Genomic DNA, 20,383 nt, shown 5'->3' with positions numbered 1-20,383 from the left:
AAGCGAGCTTAGGTTTTCAAAAAGGTTTAGAGAAGACCTCTTACCAAAGCTTCTTAAAATAGGAAAAAGAAAATACAAGCTATTAATATATAAAATAAGAAATCTTCTCAAAAACAAAAAGACAAGATACAAAGGGTAGAAATAAAACAGGTTTTGTAATGGACAGTGATTATCAGCAGATCTCCTAAAGACTCTATGCTGAGTGTTCATCTAGATGCACAAAGGCCTAAGGGAAGAGAGGTTTGAGTGGGAAAAGGCCTAGAGAGAAAAGCAGAGGTAAGAGTGGGTTAAATAGGGAAACAGAGGACACTTGACAGAACCCACCTGCTGCATGTTGGCACCAGCCATGTGATATGCTAGGAAGTTATACCAGTACATGCAGTCCTCTTGGGATGGAACAGGCATCTTCAGTTTGTAATATTTCTTGTACTGATTTACTATGTTTTTATGTAGCTCCTGTAATGTGAAGAAAAACATAGTTTCAGTTAAATCTATACCAAGGTATGGGTTAGTTTCAGTATTGAGGAATTATAAGTATATTAAGATTATATTTTAAATAGTATTGAGGAATAATAATATCATTTCTCAATCACAACGTCAAGAAATGAAATAAAAAAAACTTACCTTTCCAAATTGTAGACCCTACCTAATTTACTCCTTAAGACTTCTCCAGAAACATTCTCTGGATATTAAAAGGCAGAAAAGAAAGCTGTTAACCTTCCTTCTCAGATTGATAATAGCTATCAAATCTCTCTTCACATTAAATGTGGGTAGCCAACTAAAAAGGACCCTTATATACGTCGCTCTGAAGCAAGTCTAAAATCTTGCTTTTTCTTCATATCTACTCTTTCTGCCTTGTCCTTCAGAACTGAAATTTTCTGGTCCCAACTTATATGTCCTCTCCCTGCAGGTATTGCCTTAAATTGAAAAAAGGAAGTAAAAAATCACTTTTCTGCATTAAAGAAAGAACCTCCTATTCTGGTAGGGTCTTGATGCCTTTGGAATCAGCAGTGGCACATTACATCTCCTGCTGGAATCATCTGATAGAGAAATAATGGATATAGAGTCTTCTCTCAGTTTAGTCTCCTAGGTCCAAATGGAACCAGCATGAAATCATTCCATAGTTTCAAGCTGAAAATAAGTATTTGTAATCAATCAACACTAAGTTAAACTGCATCACGGACTATTCTATGGAACTACTCGAGATATCATTTAACAACACAACATTTTCTGAAGAATACCCAGCTTTGAAGAGTAAAGTTAAAAGTAAGCAGATTCATCAATATGCTACCTGAAGTTGGTTGCGATTCTTCTCTGTGAGAAAGTCAAGTTGAAGATCGTGTAAATAATAATGGAATGACTTCCCATTACGATCACAGAACAAGAGTGATTTGTTAACAAATTCCTGCAGTATATCTTCAACTTCTTCAGTTTCCATATCCCAAAGAATACAGAGAACCTAAAAGGTATTAACACAGTAACAGAGAAAAGAATGAGAACTAAGTCATAATATGACTTGTGAATATCATAAAAGGTTACCAATTAACTGACAAAAAAGTGCATACTAACAAATACAGACATATTACAAATAGTAATCAATTCAATAAATCACCAATTCTTTCATACCAAACCACAGGACAGATACTACAAGTTATCCTGTCTTTTGTCTATTTGTGCTGATTTATGGTGATCATATCTTTTTCTTAAAGGAGACAAATTTCACTTAACAGTTTTTAAACCTTCCATTTTAAACCTACTTAAAGAGCCATATGTGGAATGCACATTAAACTTAAACATTATGAATACATTTATTCAGTTATGACTTTTTTAGTTTCACTACTAACAACACAAGTCATGATACAGTAATGGACCAAATCTACCTAATCTAGCAATTACTATTAAGTTACACACAGCACAAGTTACACATGACAATTGTAAGTTTTATGAATTCTTTAAAGTTGTTGTTTGTATCTCACTAAAACTGACAAGATTTCTGCTGTTATTACCTTAGTAGGTACTTTAACATCTTTTGGGAGAATAGAGAGGTCTCTATAGTAGTCTTTGTAATTGTCATTTAGTTGCTCAACACTTATGGACATTGCTTCATCAAGGGCTTCGTAATCATAAGAAGAAGATTTTCTTATTCTTTTAAACTGCTTATTCTGCAGCTGTCTGAGATAGTATTCCCAACGACTAGGGAAGTCTCGTAATAATGCACCTATCAAGGATATCACAAGAGGAGAACCTGAAGGAAAAGATTAAATCAATTTTAGAGCTTTTCAAGGAACACGAGCCAACAGTTGACAGTCAAGTCATTGAGTAAATCAGGTAATTTTCCCAACACATTGATCAAATTCTTGAGTTGTGGAGGACAAACAAAACGTGTAATCAAACTCATGAAAGTGAAGTGCAATTGTAGCGCACGAGGAAAATACGCTGAAGAAAAATACTTGAAAATCAACATGGGACAATCCTATTTTGCTTAAAAAAAATCCAAAAAACATTTGACAAGCACTTGTGTTTTACTTAAGGTATACAATATTAAAGGATGTTCCCTCCTCTATTTGTAAGTCTAAATCTAGAAGAAAAAAAATACATTCAGTGCTAAATGATATGCTGAAGAGCGACCAGTATACCTTTGCATTCTCTTACAAGGGAGTTCGCTTGTTCTGGCAGTTCTGATATTTTCATATTCACAAATAGGGATAAAATCTCCAGTCCTTTCTCATGTGCTAGCCCACTCTCCACATGAACCTCAAATTTATTGCCTAGACACAGAAACATGGAAAAAAGTTAAAAGAATGTAAAAAATCCCATGGAAATTGAAGGAATTTTCCAAGTAAAATTGGGAGCAAAGGACCTGGTTCATGATTTTTTGCACAGTATTTTATAGTCTTAACACTAAGAAGAGTATAAATTCTACTTATCAGAATCAGTTTGCATCAGCAAAACAAAAAAAAGACTATAATAATTACAAATGCCTTATGGGCAGTGACTACTCAACAGTGTAGAGACAATCAGGTTAACAGCGTCATTGTCACAGAGGTTAATTTATCCTGTTGAGAATCATTGCACTCTTCAATGCAAACATTTAACTTTCAGGATAACATATAACACTTACTTCACAAACAGCATAAAGTCTTACAGAGCAGAATTCTAAAACTTCGCCACAAATTGACCAACAGAGATTCTACTAGATTCTTTTAAAAGTTCACAAGAACAAATTGTATACACACATATACACAAAATCTGTGATGCAGAAAAGGAAACTGTTCCTTACCAGCCACAGCATCTGTTACACTCCTGTCCCTGCTGGTGATAAGAACCTGACATTGATTATCGAATGCTTTTAGTACCCAGGAATCCCAAATGTCATCCAGGACCAAAAGAGATCTAGTGCAAGAAGAAATATTGCAGATTTCATATCAACTACTAGTGCTAAAATAAAGTATTGCATTTTAATAATGAAAGAACATTTTCAGAATTTACAGTGTTATCACTGCAGTATTTTTTTTTACTTTAATACATAAAATATCTTCAGAGCATGTCCAGAGAAGGGTAATGAAGCTGGTAAAGGGCCTAAAAAATAGGTCCTATGAGGAGCAGTTGAAGGAACTGGGGTTGTTTAGTTTGTAGAAAAGGAGGCTCAGGGGGAAACCTTATTGCTCTCTATAACCTAAAAGGAGGTTTTAGTGAGGTGGGGGTCAGCCTCTTCTCCTTGCCTCAAGTGGAAAGACAAGAGGAAATGGCCTTCTATTGCACTAGGGGAGGTTCAGATTAGATATTAGAAAAAAAATTCACTGAAAGGGTGGTTAGGCATTGGAATAAGTTGCCCAAGGAAGTGGTGGAGTTATTGTCTCCGAAAGTGTTCAAGAAGCATCTGAATGTGGCACTTGGGGATAAGGTTTACGGGTCATTATAGTGGTGCTGGGTTGATGGTTGGATTAGATGATCTTGAAGGTCTCTCTTAACCTTGATGATTCTGTGATTAAACACTGTACAAGAAGTTGAATGCAGGTATCTCAAAAAAGTAAGTTTTTACTATTTATAATTTTATAGCTACAACTGAAGTGCAAACAATAATGTTTTGAGAAACATTCCCATTAATAGATGCCAGGAAAAATAGAAATATTTACTCTGTTTTTCAAGTCACCAGGCAGAAAAGAGTTGCACAGGACTAGATAACAACTCTGCTTGACACAGGTTAGTGATAAGTTTTGTGGGAGAAGGCATTTCAGTTTCCTTTTGACTCAAGAGTTTTCAGTTTTATTCTTGTATCTTTGGAAAGAACCTCTTGTGAAGGAATTGTCTTGGATGATGAGGTTATTTTTACAGAAACAACATTTTATAGTGACTACACATTCAAATCCTCTGGCTAGCCACATTTGCAGGTTAATACATCGAATTTCACCAAAATAATTTATAGTAGATTTCCCTACACCCGCCTATATATGACAAAGAAGTTACTGAAAGCCAATTTTAAAAGGTTTGTTCCAAGAGCGCAAAAAGTCAAAAGCAGACGTACGAAAAGAAATGCCAGTTATTTGCATTCAGTGAGGTTAATTATTGAAACCTAATCTTACAAATTGTTTATACTTACTGCCTTTTTTTTTTCTGGAATTTTCTGCTACCCTAGTTATTGGTTAAGTTGTCCAATTCCCACTGAAGCATGCCAAGACTTCCACATTTTTGTTCAGCTAAATGGTGCTTATGCCATCGAAGCTTATAGATAAGGATCTGATCTTTCTTAGAGAAATGCATACACATCATATCCCATTTTGAAAGTTGCATTTAAGTCTTGGATACCCCATCTCATTTTTAACAACTCCTCTATTAATACCCTTTTGATAAATCAAAGAATACCATCACAGCCATAAATGACTCATTTTGCAGCACTTTCATACTTGAAAATATGCTGGGTGGCATGAATTTCATGCTGGCCTGATTTTATGTTTTTAATTAATCTGAACACTTCAAAGTCCTCCCAATATTTTGGTACCAGTGATTTTCTCCTCCAACCACACCAACAAATCTTAAATCCTAATCAGGATTATTTAAAAAAATAAAATAAACAAAGAAAAACCAAAGCAAACAAAAAAACACCCTAAGCAGACAAACACAAACCCCTGTGGTAATAATGACAGGAGATTAAATTTTGTAATTTCTTACTTTAAAGTATATCATAGTTTCAATTTCTTCATTTGACTGATTCTTTAATCCCAAGAAACATAATGGATTCACAATGCGAATCCTTTGCCTAGTACTTTATTCCCAAGAGATATCCTGGGTTGACTATTTGAATCCAGAAATAGTTAAAGTGACTTTTTGTCACCGAAGAGAATTCCAGTGCAGAGTAAGCTCCTCCACCAGATGCAGAAAGAGTGAAGCTTGGTTTTCAACACACTTGCACCTTATGAACTTCACTCCCCAGTACATTTCCCTCTACTTCCTCCCATGTCCACTGTGATGTTGTGCACAAATTAAACATCCAAATTCTTCTGTATTCAGGAGTTTTGGTTTGTTTGTTAATAAACAAGAAATAACAATGGAAATGTGTCAATGAAAACAACCACTTCACATATTTCATGAAAAAGTGTACTTTCAGCTGAAAGTGTAGTTTGAACTTTTCATATAAGATTTCCGCAAGGAAAAAAAAAAAAAAAGAAAGATTTCATGTGGAGGACCTGGCAATATTTTTCACATCTTTTCTTCACAAGAAAAAGCTTTTTTTTTCTGTACAGAAATGCCAGTATGCTACTCTATTTCATCTATAAAGATCACAAGATTGGAGTATTATTCCCAAGATATCTCACTGAGGTGCAGGCTTGTTTAGTTTAGTACAGATTTTCCTGGAGACTAATGAAATCCCCAAAAGTAAAAAAAACTATTGCTCAAAGATGAAAAAAGCTGTGCAATGACTGAGATGCTGCTTAATTAAATCAGGTCACTTTCTCTGAAGTTTGAAAGAAACTGCTTTCTCAGTGGTAAGTGATCACATCATGAAAACCTGCTTTCACTTTAGTACCTCTAGGCCAAACACTTTTTAGACATCAGTTGTTCTGGAAAGGAAAATATTTCTGCAGTGATACACATCCTTTTTTTCTGCTGTATGATCCTCACATTTCAGTAAAGTACTGTATGCACACAGTGAGAACAATGAAAGTTAGGGCAATTCTTATTTCCAATGGTTTGTTCCCAACTTTCATTATTCAACAACTAATACTTTTTCAAGTAAATATGACTCCTGCACAGTTGGCTAACGTATTTTGTTAGCAGAAGCCTAATTAGTTTAAGTTAGGAAGTTGGTTAAAAAAAAAAAAATACACATCACAGAGACACATAACTACAACACAGACACCTTAGATTATTAGATCGAAGTTACTCTGCAAAGTTTTAAAAGAACAGTGTTTGATTTTACTGACATCACCTGGGATATTTGCGCAACATCAGCAAACGAAGACGATCTTTAGCCTCCTCAATGTTAAGTGGTGACCTTTGTGAAAGAGTCAAATCATGTTCTAATCTACTACAGAGATTCTGAAGTTTTATTAGGAGCCCTGCTTTGTCTTGTTTTCCAACAGAGATCCAGTGAACTCCTCCTGGAAAGTAATCTAACAAGAAGAGCAATATTAATTGCACTATACATTTAACATCAGAAATATTTAATAGCAGCTTACAATAGCAATCAAGAACTCAACATTAATTAAAATATAAACCTCTACAGTCTGTTGCAAGCCATCCTTGCAACTCTGCTATTAACACCAAAGGATGATTCTACAAGATCACTATTGTTTATTTTTAAAGGAACAGGCTCTGTAGGGCAAATTCCCACAGAAATTTCACACCACCACTGATACTGTTGTCCCTCCTTTGTACATGTCTTCCTGCCTGTCCCTCAACAACCCCTTCTGTAGTCTAACTTAGTATTTATATTTTTAGCCCTGTATTACTGCAGAAGTTCAGAGTTTGGGATGTAAAAATGATCCCAAAACAGTCAGCAGAAGACATCTAGAAGAGTCAGCTGTAGCAGCAGATGCTGTGGTATCTATCCCTACATCATGTTTTTTTTAATGTCCAAGTCCTACTTTCTCCTCCTAGTGTACTATGTAGGGAAAAATAAATAAAATAAGAAAAATACCATTAAAAAGTTTCATTTGTGATCTGCTTTAAGCTAAGGTGATACTACTGTAAGCATTCCACAAATGCCTGCCATTGTTAAAATTTATGCAAAAGTCAGAGCAAGATTTTTTAAAAGAGGAGTCTAAGGACTTTATCAGCAATGCCCAAAAGGAATATAACTACATATATTATTTTTCATTAACAGAAATAACAATTTCAAGTTAATTAAGGATGCATCTACTATCATAAACCAAAGCAGATTCTAAGGTGAAAAGCTATTCAAAACCTTTTTCCATAAACTAGTAAAATACTTAGTGGTCCCAGGGCACTAACCGGTCATGAAACTTGTATGTTGCAAGCAAATATTCCAGAAGCAACTAAGGAATTTAGAAACCTGAATCATGTTCAAGATGACATATGATATTGCACCATATATGTCCAAAACGTGTATACCTGCAGTAATTTTTATTAAAATATAGGTGTTTTTCTAAAAGTACCTTCCAAAAGCTGATGATCCCTTAAAGCTTCTGCTGTTAAAACAGTCTTCCCACAGCCTGCCATTCCATAAACTGTGACCCAGCCTGGATCACTTCCCAAGCAGTACAGCTTCTTTTTAATAGCATCTACCAGTTTCGGCCGAGTGACAAACACAACTGGTCTCTGTGGTACGCCTCCTTCGCAGAGAACTGTCTTCACTGAAGTCAGAAACAAGAAACATGAAAATAAAAAGTGAATTCTAAATGTGATGCCTCTTCAAACCCAACTAAACAACTCACCCAAAATAACTAGTGGGCTCCCTCCCACCTCATGTCCCATAAAAATGCTCTAAAAACTGCTGGACTCACAACACGAAAGACTGAAAAAATATTGCTTTTTAGAAATAAATTACTTAACAGGTAACTAGCCCCCCACCTACAACAGTATTCCAATTAACAACCGCATGAGGCAAGCTAGTTACATCTAGCCCTAGAAGTTAAAAGATAATTAACAGTGGAAACTGTGGCCAACACAGGAGCTCAACATTACTATACCAACAACCAAGTCACTTTCTCAGCCAGAAGTTACCACTCCATGGATGCAGCAGAAAAAAAGGATGCTGTGTAAGGCTTTTACTTGGCACTTAACAGCACAGCACTGTGGTCCAAGCAAGACTTCCACTGATTTAAGCTGAGATACCATAGCAGGAAAGAAAATGTACACTTTATCTGTCCACTTTGTGGTCATATGGAGTAGCATATTACACTGGTAACTTTTATTATCTGAGTAAGATTTCCAAAACTCCACAAGGCAACTTGTCTTTACGTTCAAGCACAGGGATCGCTGTAGTTACACTGACCATATGAAGTCATTCCATCCATTGAACTCTTTCTGTTACCAGATGAGACAGCAGGGATGCCATCCTGAAGAAGTGCAGCAAGATCTCTGTACCCTTCATGAAGCAGTGCATTATAAAAGGATCTATATGAATTATTATCTTTTGTAAGAATAATGTTTATTAGCATGGCTGCTCGCTCCTTCTGTGTATTCTAGAAAAAAATCCAAACATTAAAAGATGTATTATACAAAACTAAGAGACCTTAGAAGTCATTTAATCTATCACTCTGTCAAACTCTGTCAATTATAGATTTACAGTTAGAGAAATAGCCTTTAACTTGACCAAGCCCTTAACTTGACCTTATGAAGTGCAATAAAAACTGTGTGGTGGATTCATTTGATGAATCCAGGAATTAGATAGACAGAAATTACTATTTTTAAGAAGGATGGTAAAGCATGTGACTACACTAGGAAGATAAAGAACAGTGAAAGATGACTCTACCTGCTGTTTCACTCTCTCTTCCTCCTGTAATGTTAGCACTTCGTCAGAAATCATACGATCCATAATATAAGAAGTCTTGATGTCTTTTTCCAATGCTTGGCGATTCATAAGCAAGTAATTTCTACTCTTGACATCCATGTTCCTTCCGTGTGAAAAAGGGAGAGAGGGGAGAAGACAAGTAAGAACGGGAACATAATTTACAAGTGTAAGGAAAGAAGTTTTAAAATAGCTTAGGAACTTTGGTTTTAAAGTCAGAAAGAGTAGTGAAGCAGCTGCATTAGTGGAAAATATGTACCGTACCTGATACGTACTGTTAATTCTGAAAATAAAAAGTCTGAGTCCTTTCCCCCATTTCTATGAATTTATGTTTATGAATACTTGGGAGCTACAAAACCACAGACTTTGCAAGCTTCTCATAAACTAGAAACTTGTTAAATGTCTCTATGAAAAGGTTTTCTCAGCACCCACTACATCTCTCAATTTTTTCAAGTTCTTGGATCATGCGATTGGGACAACAGGATGAGAAAGAGGACTGGTCTCATCACACAAGATAAACTAATTGTTGTCTCCAAGTTCAAGATGCCATACAAGCACACAAATAGTGACACATGATGGAAGATGGAGCGCCCAACACTACCAATGACTTCGCTATTCTGATATATAAACTGATCTGACACCCAACGCTATAAACTTTCATTCTTCCTCTATGTCATAAAAAACCACATGTCTGAAGACAACAGAAGGTGAAAACTATTGTCTATAACGTAAAGGTTTTCCATTACCAATCAGCTGCCCCTGAGAGTCCCCAGTGACCAAAATTATCTCTCCGATCACACTCCTGTCAGAAAGCTCCGTAAGCAAGCTCAAACTCCTCCATGGAGCAACTACGCAGGTGCCGGCAAAAGCATTCACCTTTTCCTCCTTCAGGAGCTGGGTAGAACATCTGCCTTTGGATAAGCCCGTGCTGGAGCGCCTCTTCCGCCGTACCGACAGAATTTCCTACTTTCACTGAAAATTACGCGATCAGGAAAGCCTTCCCCCCACCTTTATCCCACCGCACCGCTGAGCTAACGGGGACGCGAAAGCTCCCCAGCCGAAAAACGTCCAGGTCAAACAAACAAACAAACAAACAAAATAATAATAACAACAACAACAACAACAATGAAGCCACACGTGAAGCGAATACAAAAGAAATCGCCGCACAAACACCCAAAACAAAAGCTCACACCCGAGCCGCCGTTATCAGCCGCCCGGACAGGGAAACAGAAAGGGGAGCGCTCAGACCGCCCGCCCGTCGCCGCCGTCCCCCACCCCGCCCAGGCAAACCCTTCCCAGCCTGGCCTGGCCCGGTCCGTCCCTCCCTCTCCGCTACGCCGCTCACCTGGCGGGCAGCGCAGACCCCGGCAGCGAGTCCCCGCCTGGCCCCGCGGAGACGCCACTCCCCCGCCACCACTGCGGCGGCAGCGCCGCGACGCTTCCTCCTTCCGGGACCGGGGGCGGGGAAGGGCCGGGCCGGACCGCTCGCTGCCCAGCCCCGCGCCCAGCAAAGCCCGGCGCTGCGCGGAGCCCAGCTGTGTGTGCCCAGCTGTGCGTACCCAGATCGCTCCCCTGCCCGCGGCGGCGGCCGGCGGGCGCCGGACGTGGCGTACCGGGAGGCGATGCGCCGGCCCCGGCCAGGGGAGGGGCTCCGCGGCCTGTAAACGTGGTGCCTGCGGGGCAGCGCGGCCGTCCCCGCCCCTCCGCCCTGCAGCTGAGGCCGGAGGAGCGCTGGGGTAACGGAGGGGCGCGGCGGCGGCCGGAGGGAGCGGGGAAGGTGGCGCGGGGTGCTGGGGGTCGCCAGGGCGGGGTGGCGTCCGGCAGGGCTGCCCCGGGGACGGGCGGGGTGCTCGGGTTTGCGAGGAGGGACGCGGGGGCTCTGGAGGGGAGGGGGCGGGCGGTCGCGCTCGGTGCCCCTGACCCAGCGCGGGCAGGGCTGGGGCGGCCGGAGCCGAGGGAGGGAGGCACGGGAGGGTCTCTGGGAAGCTGCGGTTCATCCCTCTGTACCGCACCGCTCTGCGATCTGAAGCCGTCCTTTTAAAGCAGGGCTTTTTGGTTTTTTTTTTCTGTATTAAACTATTTCCCTATTATTAAACTATTTCAGATTTTTTTTTTTTTACTTTAACTTCGTAATGCTCTCAATCTCAAGGTGTCTTAAAAGTTACAAAATAGCGTTTTTCTGTTTTTTGGGGTTTTTTGAGATTAAGAGGTGTTTTTTCCTACGTACTTCAAACTCAGAGCATGCTGCCTTGTGTTTGTGATTCAAACAGCCCTAAGCTACCTGCTCTTATGACAGATTAGATTTTAAACAATATTTTTTACGCTTGTATGTGACTATGCAAGTATCTGTAAATATTTATATTTTGATATGTGACTAAGTGGCAATACTGCAAAGTGATCCAAAAAGCAGCACAACAGTTTTGTCTCAAATTGTGCTAAACTAAATCCACCAAGGATCAAATCTATTTTGAGCATTACTGTGGAAGATTTTAGGCTTAAAAATTCCACTCTGTACTTCCTCTTGGTTGGTAAAATATGAGGCTGAAGATTACTTGTTTCTATTCAGACCTTACTTTTATTAAGAACAAGTTGTAGCTTTTCTTTGATCTAGATGCATAATTTAATTCATCTTCTGAATTTTTCTGTTATTGACCTTTTATTAACTGATGTTTATGATCTTACAGATGATATGAAATCATTACAATAGAACTATTTCTAAATTAAAGCTTGACTTGCTATTTCATATTTTAAAATAAAAAGATCACTTTCCCCTTTTAATGTGGTATAGGTAATAATTATTTTTTAAAAAAATCTACAAGTAAAACACAAGTCCATTAGTGAAATTGCTGATGATCTTGTGACAGTCATCAACTACAAAAAGAAATGTGCTTTTAGTCCTTGTGATTTTCAGTATATCTTTAAAATTACTTATTCTATGCCAGATGAAATATTTCTGGAAAGGTGAAATTAGCTAAAGCTTGAAAAGTGAGTTTGGTTTTAGAAAATATGAAAGGTGGGCTCTATGCTATAGAAGGCAAAATGAATGAAAGTCTTGTGACGTTTTACAAAAGTGCACATAACTAAGAAACATAGTAAACACTGAAGGAAACATTTTTAGGGGTGTATTTGTGTACTTTAAGGGTGAAAGTTTATGTTTGAGAATGATTAGAAGTTAAGTAGTCCTTTTGGGGTTTGTTTTTTATCCTAGCTTTCTCTTTTGCTTCTGCTTTTTAAAACCACAAAATGTCTGAAGTTAAGCAAAGGAAAAAAGGTATTTCTTCGTCTAAGACCAATGAAGGTTCACAAAACATTGAGAAGCAAAGTAGTTATGGGAAGCTGACAAATCCCAGGACGAGCAATAATCAGAGTTCCTCTTGGATGGACTCACGGACAAGCTTGACCATAATTTCCCTTGCTGTTTGCCTGGTGGTGAGCTGGTAGGTAACCCTCTAAAGCGGGTTTTAATATTTTCTTTTGTATTCTATATGGTATTCAGTCACAGACTGTATGATTTATATTTGAATGCCATGCTTGGGTTAAGTGACTGCATAAACTTGTTAAAGCCAGAAGGATCAAGAAAAGAATAGCAGTATTCACAAGCATGGAAATATGGGTGTACAGTAAGTTATAATAGAAGCTCAATTTATTATATCATGCTGAATGTTTAAAAGGTGCCTTCCTCATGAATTTTAAGTACCTGCTTTGGAGACTACATCTAACTGAAGAGCAGCTTAATCTGCCAATAAGTACAACAAGGCTCATTTGGCAGGTCAATAGACAGTAGAAATGAAACAGAGTTTTCTGTAAATAAATTGCTCAGCAATTGTTCCTCAGGTGGAGTCTTCAAGTAAAAGCCAAATACCTTCGTTAAAGACGTTTTAGAATATCTTAGCAGCATCAGTACCTTAGTTCCATCAGAAACTGAGCTTCATGCAAAAATGATATGATGAAATTCTTAGAAATCTAGTGCCAGAAATTAGTTTAGGTTATTCACTCTAAACATCAATCTGAAAATTAAGATAAATTTTTTTCTTATGTTAACGTCACCTAGATTTCAGTATCTAAATTTTTGTGAAACAGAACAACATAGAATAAAATTATTACTTATGCTTCTGCTTACTGTTTTATGTATGTCTGTTTATGTCTCTTTTGCATATATCTGTCTATAGCTTTTATTGCCTAACTTAATCTTACAGAACATTTTATGTATTTTGAAACTTCTAATTGTAAATAATAATTAATTTACCATAAATTATAAATATCAATTTATGAAAGCACAAGCATTTGAAGTAAGCTCTGTTGTTCCGGATAAAATTGTTCTAATACAGAGAGGACCCTTGCATAGTCTTCAAAAGACCTTGTTTGGGGATTAATAAGCATCCAGCAAAATTCAGGGAGTTTTGCTTGGTTGTCTCATTGCCTTTTTAATTAGACAAAGTTCAGAAAGCATCCAAGTTCACAGTAAATGAATCTAGAATATGTATAAAATACAGAATTGAGATCTCCACTGCCTGTTCAAAGCTGGCATCGTCATTACAGTAGCTATACAAGCTTTGCTGCCATATGTTCTTGGGTGGTTACAATTAAACGTTGACTAGCCTTTCTAAATCCAAAGACTTCTATGCATGCTTTTGTGATGCTTTGTAAGAAAGTCCAGATTTCTGTGCGTGTGGTTTATTTCCACCAGTTAAATATTACTTCATCAATAAAATATATTGCGAGGCAATGCATCATGAGCGTGTAACAGTCTTCTTGTGCCAGTACTCTGGACATTTTTTCTGTTTAAATGGCAGTACAGTGTAAAAAATGAAGTAAAAATGAAGACATTATGGATGTTTCCTTCTTTTCCTACCTCTTTTGGAAGATAACTCCAGTATGTAGACAGATCAACTTCATTAAATCCTGATTGTTTTTTTTCCTCTTACGTATTGATCTAGCAGATTCTGTGAATAGAAATCCCTCCAGTAACAAATTGCTGTGAATCAGGTCCTGGAACACTTAATATCTGCTAATTATGTAGTTACATTTTCTGTTTATTTACTTGCAATTTGCAGGTTTCTGTTTCAGCAGTCAGTTCAATTTACTGATATGGAAAGAAAGTACAATTTCTTACAGCAAGAAGCTGAAAAAATCCTGGATGTGGAAAATAAAGTAAATTTAATTTCTGAAAAGGTAATAGTCATTAACATCTTAATTGGAAAATCTCTCGTGAACATTTACCATCATTTTACATTGTTGTTGTTAATTTTTCTGTTTTAAAATAAATTTTCATAATGTGTTCTACTTGCCTGTGAATAGGCCTTTAGAGAATATTTCATGTGACAAAACAAGTCAATCCATGCCATTGTTCATGTATGTAGATGTAGTGGTTTTATCTCAGTATTATTTTTTAAACTATTTTTAAAAACTTACATTGATGCACGTACTTCAGTCTACCAGTACTTTTTTGTGTATGATTTCAACATGTGTTGATTTGAAGAAAATTTACAGGCATTTTTATGCAGTAGACCTGTTCTAATAACATGAAAACATAATGAAGTGATAGATAAGAAAATAAAACAATGAAAAAAATATTATGATGTGTGACATTATCAAATAGAAAACTTGTGCTGACTGCCAAATTATCCCCAATACCTTACAGATAATGATGGGATCACAGCATGGCTTATGCCAGTTATTTTGTTTTAGCACTGATCTCAGAATGATGTCACTTATACATGATGTAATTTGGATGTTTATATGCTACACTTAAGATTGCAAAATGTTGCATGGCATTTACTGTATTCTACACGCAAAAAACAAACATGGAAACAAGGGATTGACAACAAAGAAAACGGCATATATTCTATAGAAATGCAACAATAGACATACCTTTTTACTTGAGCTTTTCCTGATAGGTTAATCAACAATATTTTAAAGATGAAATATGAAAAAAATCATATAGGTCCTTTGTAACAAGTACAGTGGCTTTTAAGGGACTTTATCCTCTCTTAAATAAATGGAAATTGTTTTCTATTCTTACTTTTGTTAAGTAGACACAGACATTGTTTTGTGTTATAAATGCAGCTTGCGTCTTCTGAAAGTGTCCTGCAAGAAGCTGCTTCATCCATCTCTGTGATGACTGATTTTGAGCAGGAAATATCTTCTCTTCATAACATCATAAATGATATTCAGAACAATGAACAGACTCTTTCTCTAAAGATGCAGAGCATTAATAAGAAGTTCCAAAATGTTACAAATTCCTGGAGAAGAAGCTTGGATGAAATGAATGCAAACACTAGTGGTTTAAAATCTGAAGCAAAGTTCATACATACAGAAGTTACTTCCCAAATTAATGAAGTTGACCAAAGAATTAAATCCCTTTCAGAAAGAGTAAAAGATTTGGAAGACAGTACAGCCAGAAATATTAGAACAGTAAAAACGCAAGAAGATGATGAATTCTCTAGAGTTGAACACAAGTTGGACTTGCATGCAAAGGCAGTTGAAAAGCTAGAAGAAGAACAGAATAGTCTGGTAGCCAAGGACACAGACCTGAATCAGAAACTTGCAAACTATGAACCTAAAATTGAGGAGTGCAAGACCCATTTGCCAGCAATTGAAAATGCTATTCATTCTATTCTTAGATTGTCGAGTGAATTGCTAGGTATGGAGAAAAAGATACAGGACTTGACAACACAGCTGTTCACTGTGGAAAATAATATGTTGAAAACGGTTTCTGATACAATGGCCATGCAAAAGGTTCTCGAAGGCATACAGTACAATGGCAGCTTGTTGAAAGTGCAACGTGAAATAGCAGCTTTAGAAACAGTAGTGCCTGACATAACAGTATCTTCAAAAGCAAAAGGAATAACTTTAGAAAGCTATAACTTAGGAGATTACCAAAAGGGGGATAAGTAAATTTGGACTTAGGTTTTTCATTGATGAAAAAGCACTTTATTATAAATAATGTGATTTCAGTGTATGTTAAGGATATGTCATTAATTTAAACAGACATTGGATTAGCCTGAAAGGCAAACTTATAATAAAGAGGCTAGAGAGCAAGCCATACTGTGTTGAAAAAGGAAAGAAATATTTTCTTAACTTAAGGATTATATTCAGCTTATTTATTAAAAGATCCTTTTCATTTACGGAATTTGAAGCAAAGTGTTTAGATTTAAGGAAAAAAACCCTAATATTTTTAGTTTTCACTACTTAAGTTTCTGTTGTTATTACCTTTTGTATTATTTTCCATGGACTTGTACCACAATGAACAATTAATCACTTATTTCTCAGTAGAGAAACATGTACCTTCCTATAATGTATTGTATACCAGAACGGTTTTGTGCTTATGGTGCAGGCTTCTCAATGTGAGAATTGCTGTTGGGATCTACGTATTTTATTATGTGCAGGAAAGCACCGAGTATATTTTCAACAGCTGAAGCTTAGCTACTACAGCATTACAGAAAACACTAGTAAAGAATCCCCTACTGAGAACATTGTCTTGTATTTATAGGCAGCTGGTATTTACATAGCAGCTGGTGCTATCATTTATTTCTTTGACCCCATGAAAATATTCTCCTTAGACCTCATTTCCAGCCTTTTCAAATGTCCTAAAATCACTGGTATCGCTTTGTTCTGCCATTGAAGTCACTGAACTACATGTAGACTAAAGTTCTTATTAACAGATATTCCTGTTAGATTCTTCTTCCATCATTTAATTTACAAGTCTGGTGTGATCAGTCTCTGTATTAGTTTGGGGGTTGTTTGTTTGTTTTGGTGCTGTTAGAAACAAATTTTAACCTTTTATTCTGTAGAATGTTCTCTGTTAGGCATTACATTATATGTCTGGTATTGCGTTGCATTTCAAAGGGAAAAAAAATTAACAGTGCCACTGACATTGTTTCCCAAAGTTTGCTGAACCAAGAGCTCCAAAGTAATTAATGAAATCCACAGAGTTAAGTACTTGGGATCAGGGAATATCCAGTTTATCCATAGATGTACTTACACATATTATCTAATAAGCCTGATAGCCGTTCATTGAAATGTGGATCTCAGGGATAATACAATTTTTTTGTCTACAGACTTTTATCTTGCTAATTTTGTATTTCAGAACTCAGGAAAGTAGTTTGCATAGTTGAGACAGTGTGAACCCACAATATTTATGACTTAATCAGACTTAAGTTAAATTATTCTGGTTTTGTACATTCGTTTCTCTAGAACTCCACTGAAATCTTCACTAAAGAGGTAAAAGTGCCCATTCAAGAGACTATGAAACCAGCATTTCTCAATGTTATAAAGCTGTATCAGTTTCATATATTTATTGCTTATGTATAAATTTGTGTCTGTTTACAGTCATATTCAAAATAAAAATACATTGTAGTGAATTGTCCTGTCCTGGTACATAATCTAATTCAAAATAAACTGCTCCTTTGGAAAGGGTACAGAGTAAATACTTTAGTGTTCCATGTCCCATTAAGAAAAACTATTCTGTAAAGAAATGTTTTTTAAATACTTTTCTGAGGTGTGTTCTAGTTATAGTGCTTCTACTTCATATCTTTTTGGGGAAGGGTGGCTAGATTATCAACCTTAACATTATTGAAACCTGAATGTACAGGAATTTGAACAGGAAATCCTCATCCTTAGAGGGCATTAGCTAGGAAACAAGCACAACTTTCTATAATTTTGGTCTTTTGCTTTTGAGCAGACAGTTCTGAGCTAGTGAGGAATGACCAACATTATTGAAGAGCTAAAAGTATTTGTTTCTTTGGTGGTATTTTTACTGCTAGCATTCAGAAAAGGATTAATATGAAACTAATGATAGCCTCTTAGAATGTGTTTCAGCTTGCCCATTTGGTGGTTTTTTTCTCTCCAAGTTCTACCCTGACTTTTTGGGGATTGAACAGGATAGTATCACTTACGTATTTTCCTTTCTTCCTCTCAAATTTGAAAACCAAGAACCAGTCATTTTAAAAAAAAAGTGAACTAGCAAATCCAGGCAAAAATCCAACAATAGCATGAGTGTTCTCTCATTAAAGTAGCTTTTAGGGAGACTTACTACAAAAATTCCTATAAATGGAAAAAGATTGCATTTGATGACTTGTGTTTTCAGAATTCATGTGGGAAAGTCATATAGCACCTTCCTGTAATTTTTTGTTGTAATAGAAAAAGTAGTAACATTTTTTATGTATACTATCAGGAAAAAAAATTTTGGTTGCGTTACAACAGAAGTTGATTTCCTAGAGACAGGATTTGCACTCAATTTGAATATCAGAATAGTAAGATATTTCATTCGAGTATAGCTTGAATTATGATGTGAGTTGTTAAGCTAGATATATTTTTGTATCCCTCTAGTGTGAAAAGACTTGGAACTTAATGGAACAGCTGGAAGATCTTGAAATAATTTCTCACATCAAGCATCTGCAGGAAGATATTTATACAATGAAAACATGGTCTAGCAGCATAATTAGAAAACAAGAAGAACTGCAGAAGAATTTAACAAGCCTTTATCATGCAGTTTCAAGCATTGAACAGAATGCAGCTTCTGTAGCAAAAAACATAACGTTGACAATCGTGACAGTAAAAACTGACATAAGGCGCATTTCAGGCCTAGTCTCAGAAATGACTGCACTGACAGATTCTTTGCAAGCACTAGAAGATAAAGTAGAAAAAGGTGAAAAGACGACAGTAAAAAATATAGGTGACCTCCTTACCAGTAGCATCGACCGAAGTACAAAAATACAAAGCTTGGCATCCAGTAATGCAAGAAAAATTGAGCAAATGAAGATGGCATTGTCTGAGTTAAGGAGTGATTTTAACAAGCACTCAGATAGACTTTTGAATCTTGAAGGTGACAGAGCAAAAGTTCTGAAGACGGTTACATTTGCAAATGATTTAAAACCCAAGATGTACAAAGTTAAAAAGGAGTTTGCTGTCTTGGAGCCATTAATAAATGACCTAACGCTGAGAATAGGAAGATTAGTGGAGGAGGTACTACGGCGGGAGAAGGAAATTGCTTTACTGAATGAGAAACTGGTCAATCTAACAAGAGTTCAAACCGAGATCAAGGATGTGAAAGATGAAATAACCAAGATCTCAGACTTGAACTGATCACTGAAAGGCCACTGCCTAAAGAATAGTGTTTGAGAAGTTGTTAACTTCATCACATGCAGTACTAAGAAGACAGACAATATTTAAAGGCTTCATTTAGAAGCACACTTAAACTTGAGGTTTGTCCTATTCCTTTGAAAAGGACAGGAAAAAGTCATACTGATTTCAAGGGAGAAGTTATAAAGTGAGCAAAAACCATGTCTCTCTGCATGTATTTGTCTTTCTGAAGAATGACAAATGCTACATTTAATAAATTGCTTGTTTTGTACAATAAAGCAGTATTAAAACACAAAATTATGTTCTTAGCTTTGGAGTTTGCTTTCATGAAGAAAGCAGGACACAAGACTGACAGATCTTCAGTTTTCCTTTCCTGCTCCAAAGGAGGAAATAAAATTGTGGCTTCCAGCAAAACAAGAGTTAGTCAAACAGCAATAGCAATTTGTCTCAATATATTCAGTCTATGATTTTTGTAAACTAAATAGGTTTCTTTTTTAATAATATTTAATGAGGTAAAAGCAGTGAAGCAAGCAATGCCCAGAAATATTGCTGATGCCTTGCAAAAAGTTTGTCACGCAATTAGATAAACTGTATAAGGTTTCCTGTGAGGCTTTATAGTTGTAAATCGTAATTACTGTACAGCACCATTCATCTTTAAAACACAGAATCTGTGTGGGACAGTGCTCTGAAAGACCTACTAACCCTGCTGATGGCTTTATCACCAGTGTCACGGTGTCTGTTCAGGAATCCTAACAGTTATTCATTCTTAGTCTGCAAAATACTATAGTGAGTAGCAGAATTGCAAAGAGAAGCTACTTACATCCCAAAAGGCTACACTGATATGAGCCACTGGCAGTATTTCTGTGCTGAAGAACAGGAGATCTGGGACGTTTGAAAATGCAGTAGGGAGTAGACTGAAGTAACAACATAGTGAGAATGGGTTTAGCAGACGAAGGGCAGGGGGGAAAGTGCATTAAATAGGGATAAAAATTACTATAAAAACCTACTAGGAGCAATACAGCAACTCAAAAAATCCCTGTAAATGGAATTATATCAAGAAGTGTAAGTATATGGTAAGGCCTTTATAACTTCTCAGTTGTTTAGTTGGTCATACCTGAAACATCTTGCAGCTACTAGACTCTTGATTGAATGGAAAATATAACCACTCCTCTCCCTCACCATTCTCATCCTCATTCAGCATTCTGTCTTTTGGTGAGCTTCATGTTGCTGGTCTTCCATACCCCTTCATTGCCCTCAGTCAACCTCAAATACTTCGTTTAAAATCTTCTTCTTTTTGGTAAACGTCTATTGCTACCTCCCAATTTTTTT

General features: G+C 36.8%; 2 protein-coding genes across 11 annotated transcripts in view; one reads left to right on the top strand and one right to left on the bottom strand.

The window, feature by feature from the left end:
• The window catches only part of APAF1 (apoptotic peptidase activating factor 1), a 41,513-nt gene extending 31,044 nt beyond the window's left edge, over nt 1–10,469 (bottom strand). For 2 of the 7 annotated variants that reach the window (XR_004357370.1, XM_032689477.1), the window contains exons 1-10: nt 9,848–10,226; nt 8,936–9,077; nt 8,456–8,645; nt 7,617–7,814; nt 6,428–6,611; nt 3,281–3,393; nt 2,637–2,768; nt 2,007–2,245; nt 1,292–1,459; nt 325–456 (exon numbers count right to left, since the gene is read on the bottom strand). Coding sequence is in view for 6 of the 7 variants with exons in the window: in XM_032689477.1 (XP_032545368.1) it covers nt 325–456; nt 1,292–1,459; nt 2,007–2,245; nt 2,637–2,768; nt 3,281–3,393; nt 6,428–6,611; nt 7,617–7,814; nt 8,456–8,645; nt 8,936–9,073 (1,494 nt within the window). In the remaining variant the exon portion in view is untranslated. Of the gene's footprint in view, nt 1–324; nt 457–1,291; nt 1,460–2,006; nt 2,246–2,636; nt 2,769–3,280; nt 3,394–6,427; nt 6,612–7,616; nt 7,815–8,455; nt 8,646–8,935; nt 9,078–9,847; nt 10,238–10,316 lie in introns of those variants that run through there. The other 5 variants (XM_032689479.1, XM_032689480.1, XM_032689476.1 and 2 more) reach the window with 4 other exon arrangements.
• A 134-nt stretch (nt 10,470–10,603) lies between these two features.
• Nucleotides 10,604–19,351, top strand: IKBIP (IKBKB interacting protein). 4 transcript variants are annotated; one of them, XM_032689485.1, is made up of 5 exons: nt 10,604–10,707; nt 12,180–12,408; nt 14,026–14,143; nt 15,038–15,614; nt 18,302–18,410. In XM_032689485.1, the coding sequence occupies exons 2-5, from the start codon at nt 12,215–12,217 to the stop codon at nt 18,304–18,306; spliced, it is 894 nt and encodes a 297-aa protein (XP_032545376.1). In that variant the 5' UTR covers nt 10,604–10,707; nt 12,180–12,214; the 3' UTR covers nt 18,307–18,410. The 4 variants fall into 4 exon arrangements, with proteins under 4 accessions (XP_032545376.1, XP_032545372.1, XP_032545375.1 ...); XM_032689481.1 differs by lacking the exon at nt 18,302–18,410 and having other exon boundaries at nt 15,038–17,330; XM_032689484.1 differs by lacking the exon at nt 15,038–15,614 and having other exon boundaries at nt 10,609–10,707; nt 18,302–19,351.
• Nucleotides 19,352–20,383: the final 1,032 nt, after the last annotated feature.

The sequence above is a fragment of the Chiroxiphia lanceolata genome, chromosome 5 (assembly GCF_009829145.1).
Source record: "Chiroxiphia lanceolata isolate bChiLan1 chromosome 5, bChiLan1.pri, whole genome shotgun sequence".
Classification (NCBI taxonomy): domain Eukaryota; kingdom Metazoa; phylum Chordata; class Aves; order Passeriformes; family Pipridae; genus Chiroxiphia; species Chiroxiphia lanceolata.
This window is presented reverse-complemented; position numbering and strand designations above follow the sequence as displayed.

What these genes read in the sequence shown, in the direction of transcription:
- IKBIP (XM_032689481.1), top strand. Translation starts at nt 12,215, where the DNA reads ATGTCTGAAGTTAAGCAAAGGAAAAAAGGTATTTCTTCGTCTAAGACC. An exon ending in GTTTGCCTGGTGGTGAGCTG is followed by an intron (nt 12,409 to 14,025) that starts GTAGGTAACCCT and finishes TGCAATTTGCAG; the next exon opens with GTTTCTGTTTCAGCAGTCAG. An exon ending in TAAATTTAATTTCTGAAAAG is followed by an intron (nt 14,144 to 15,037) that starts GTAATAGTCATT and finishes TTATAAATGCAG; the next exon opens with CTTGCGTCTTCTGAAAGTGT.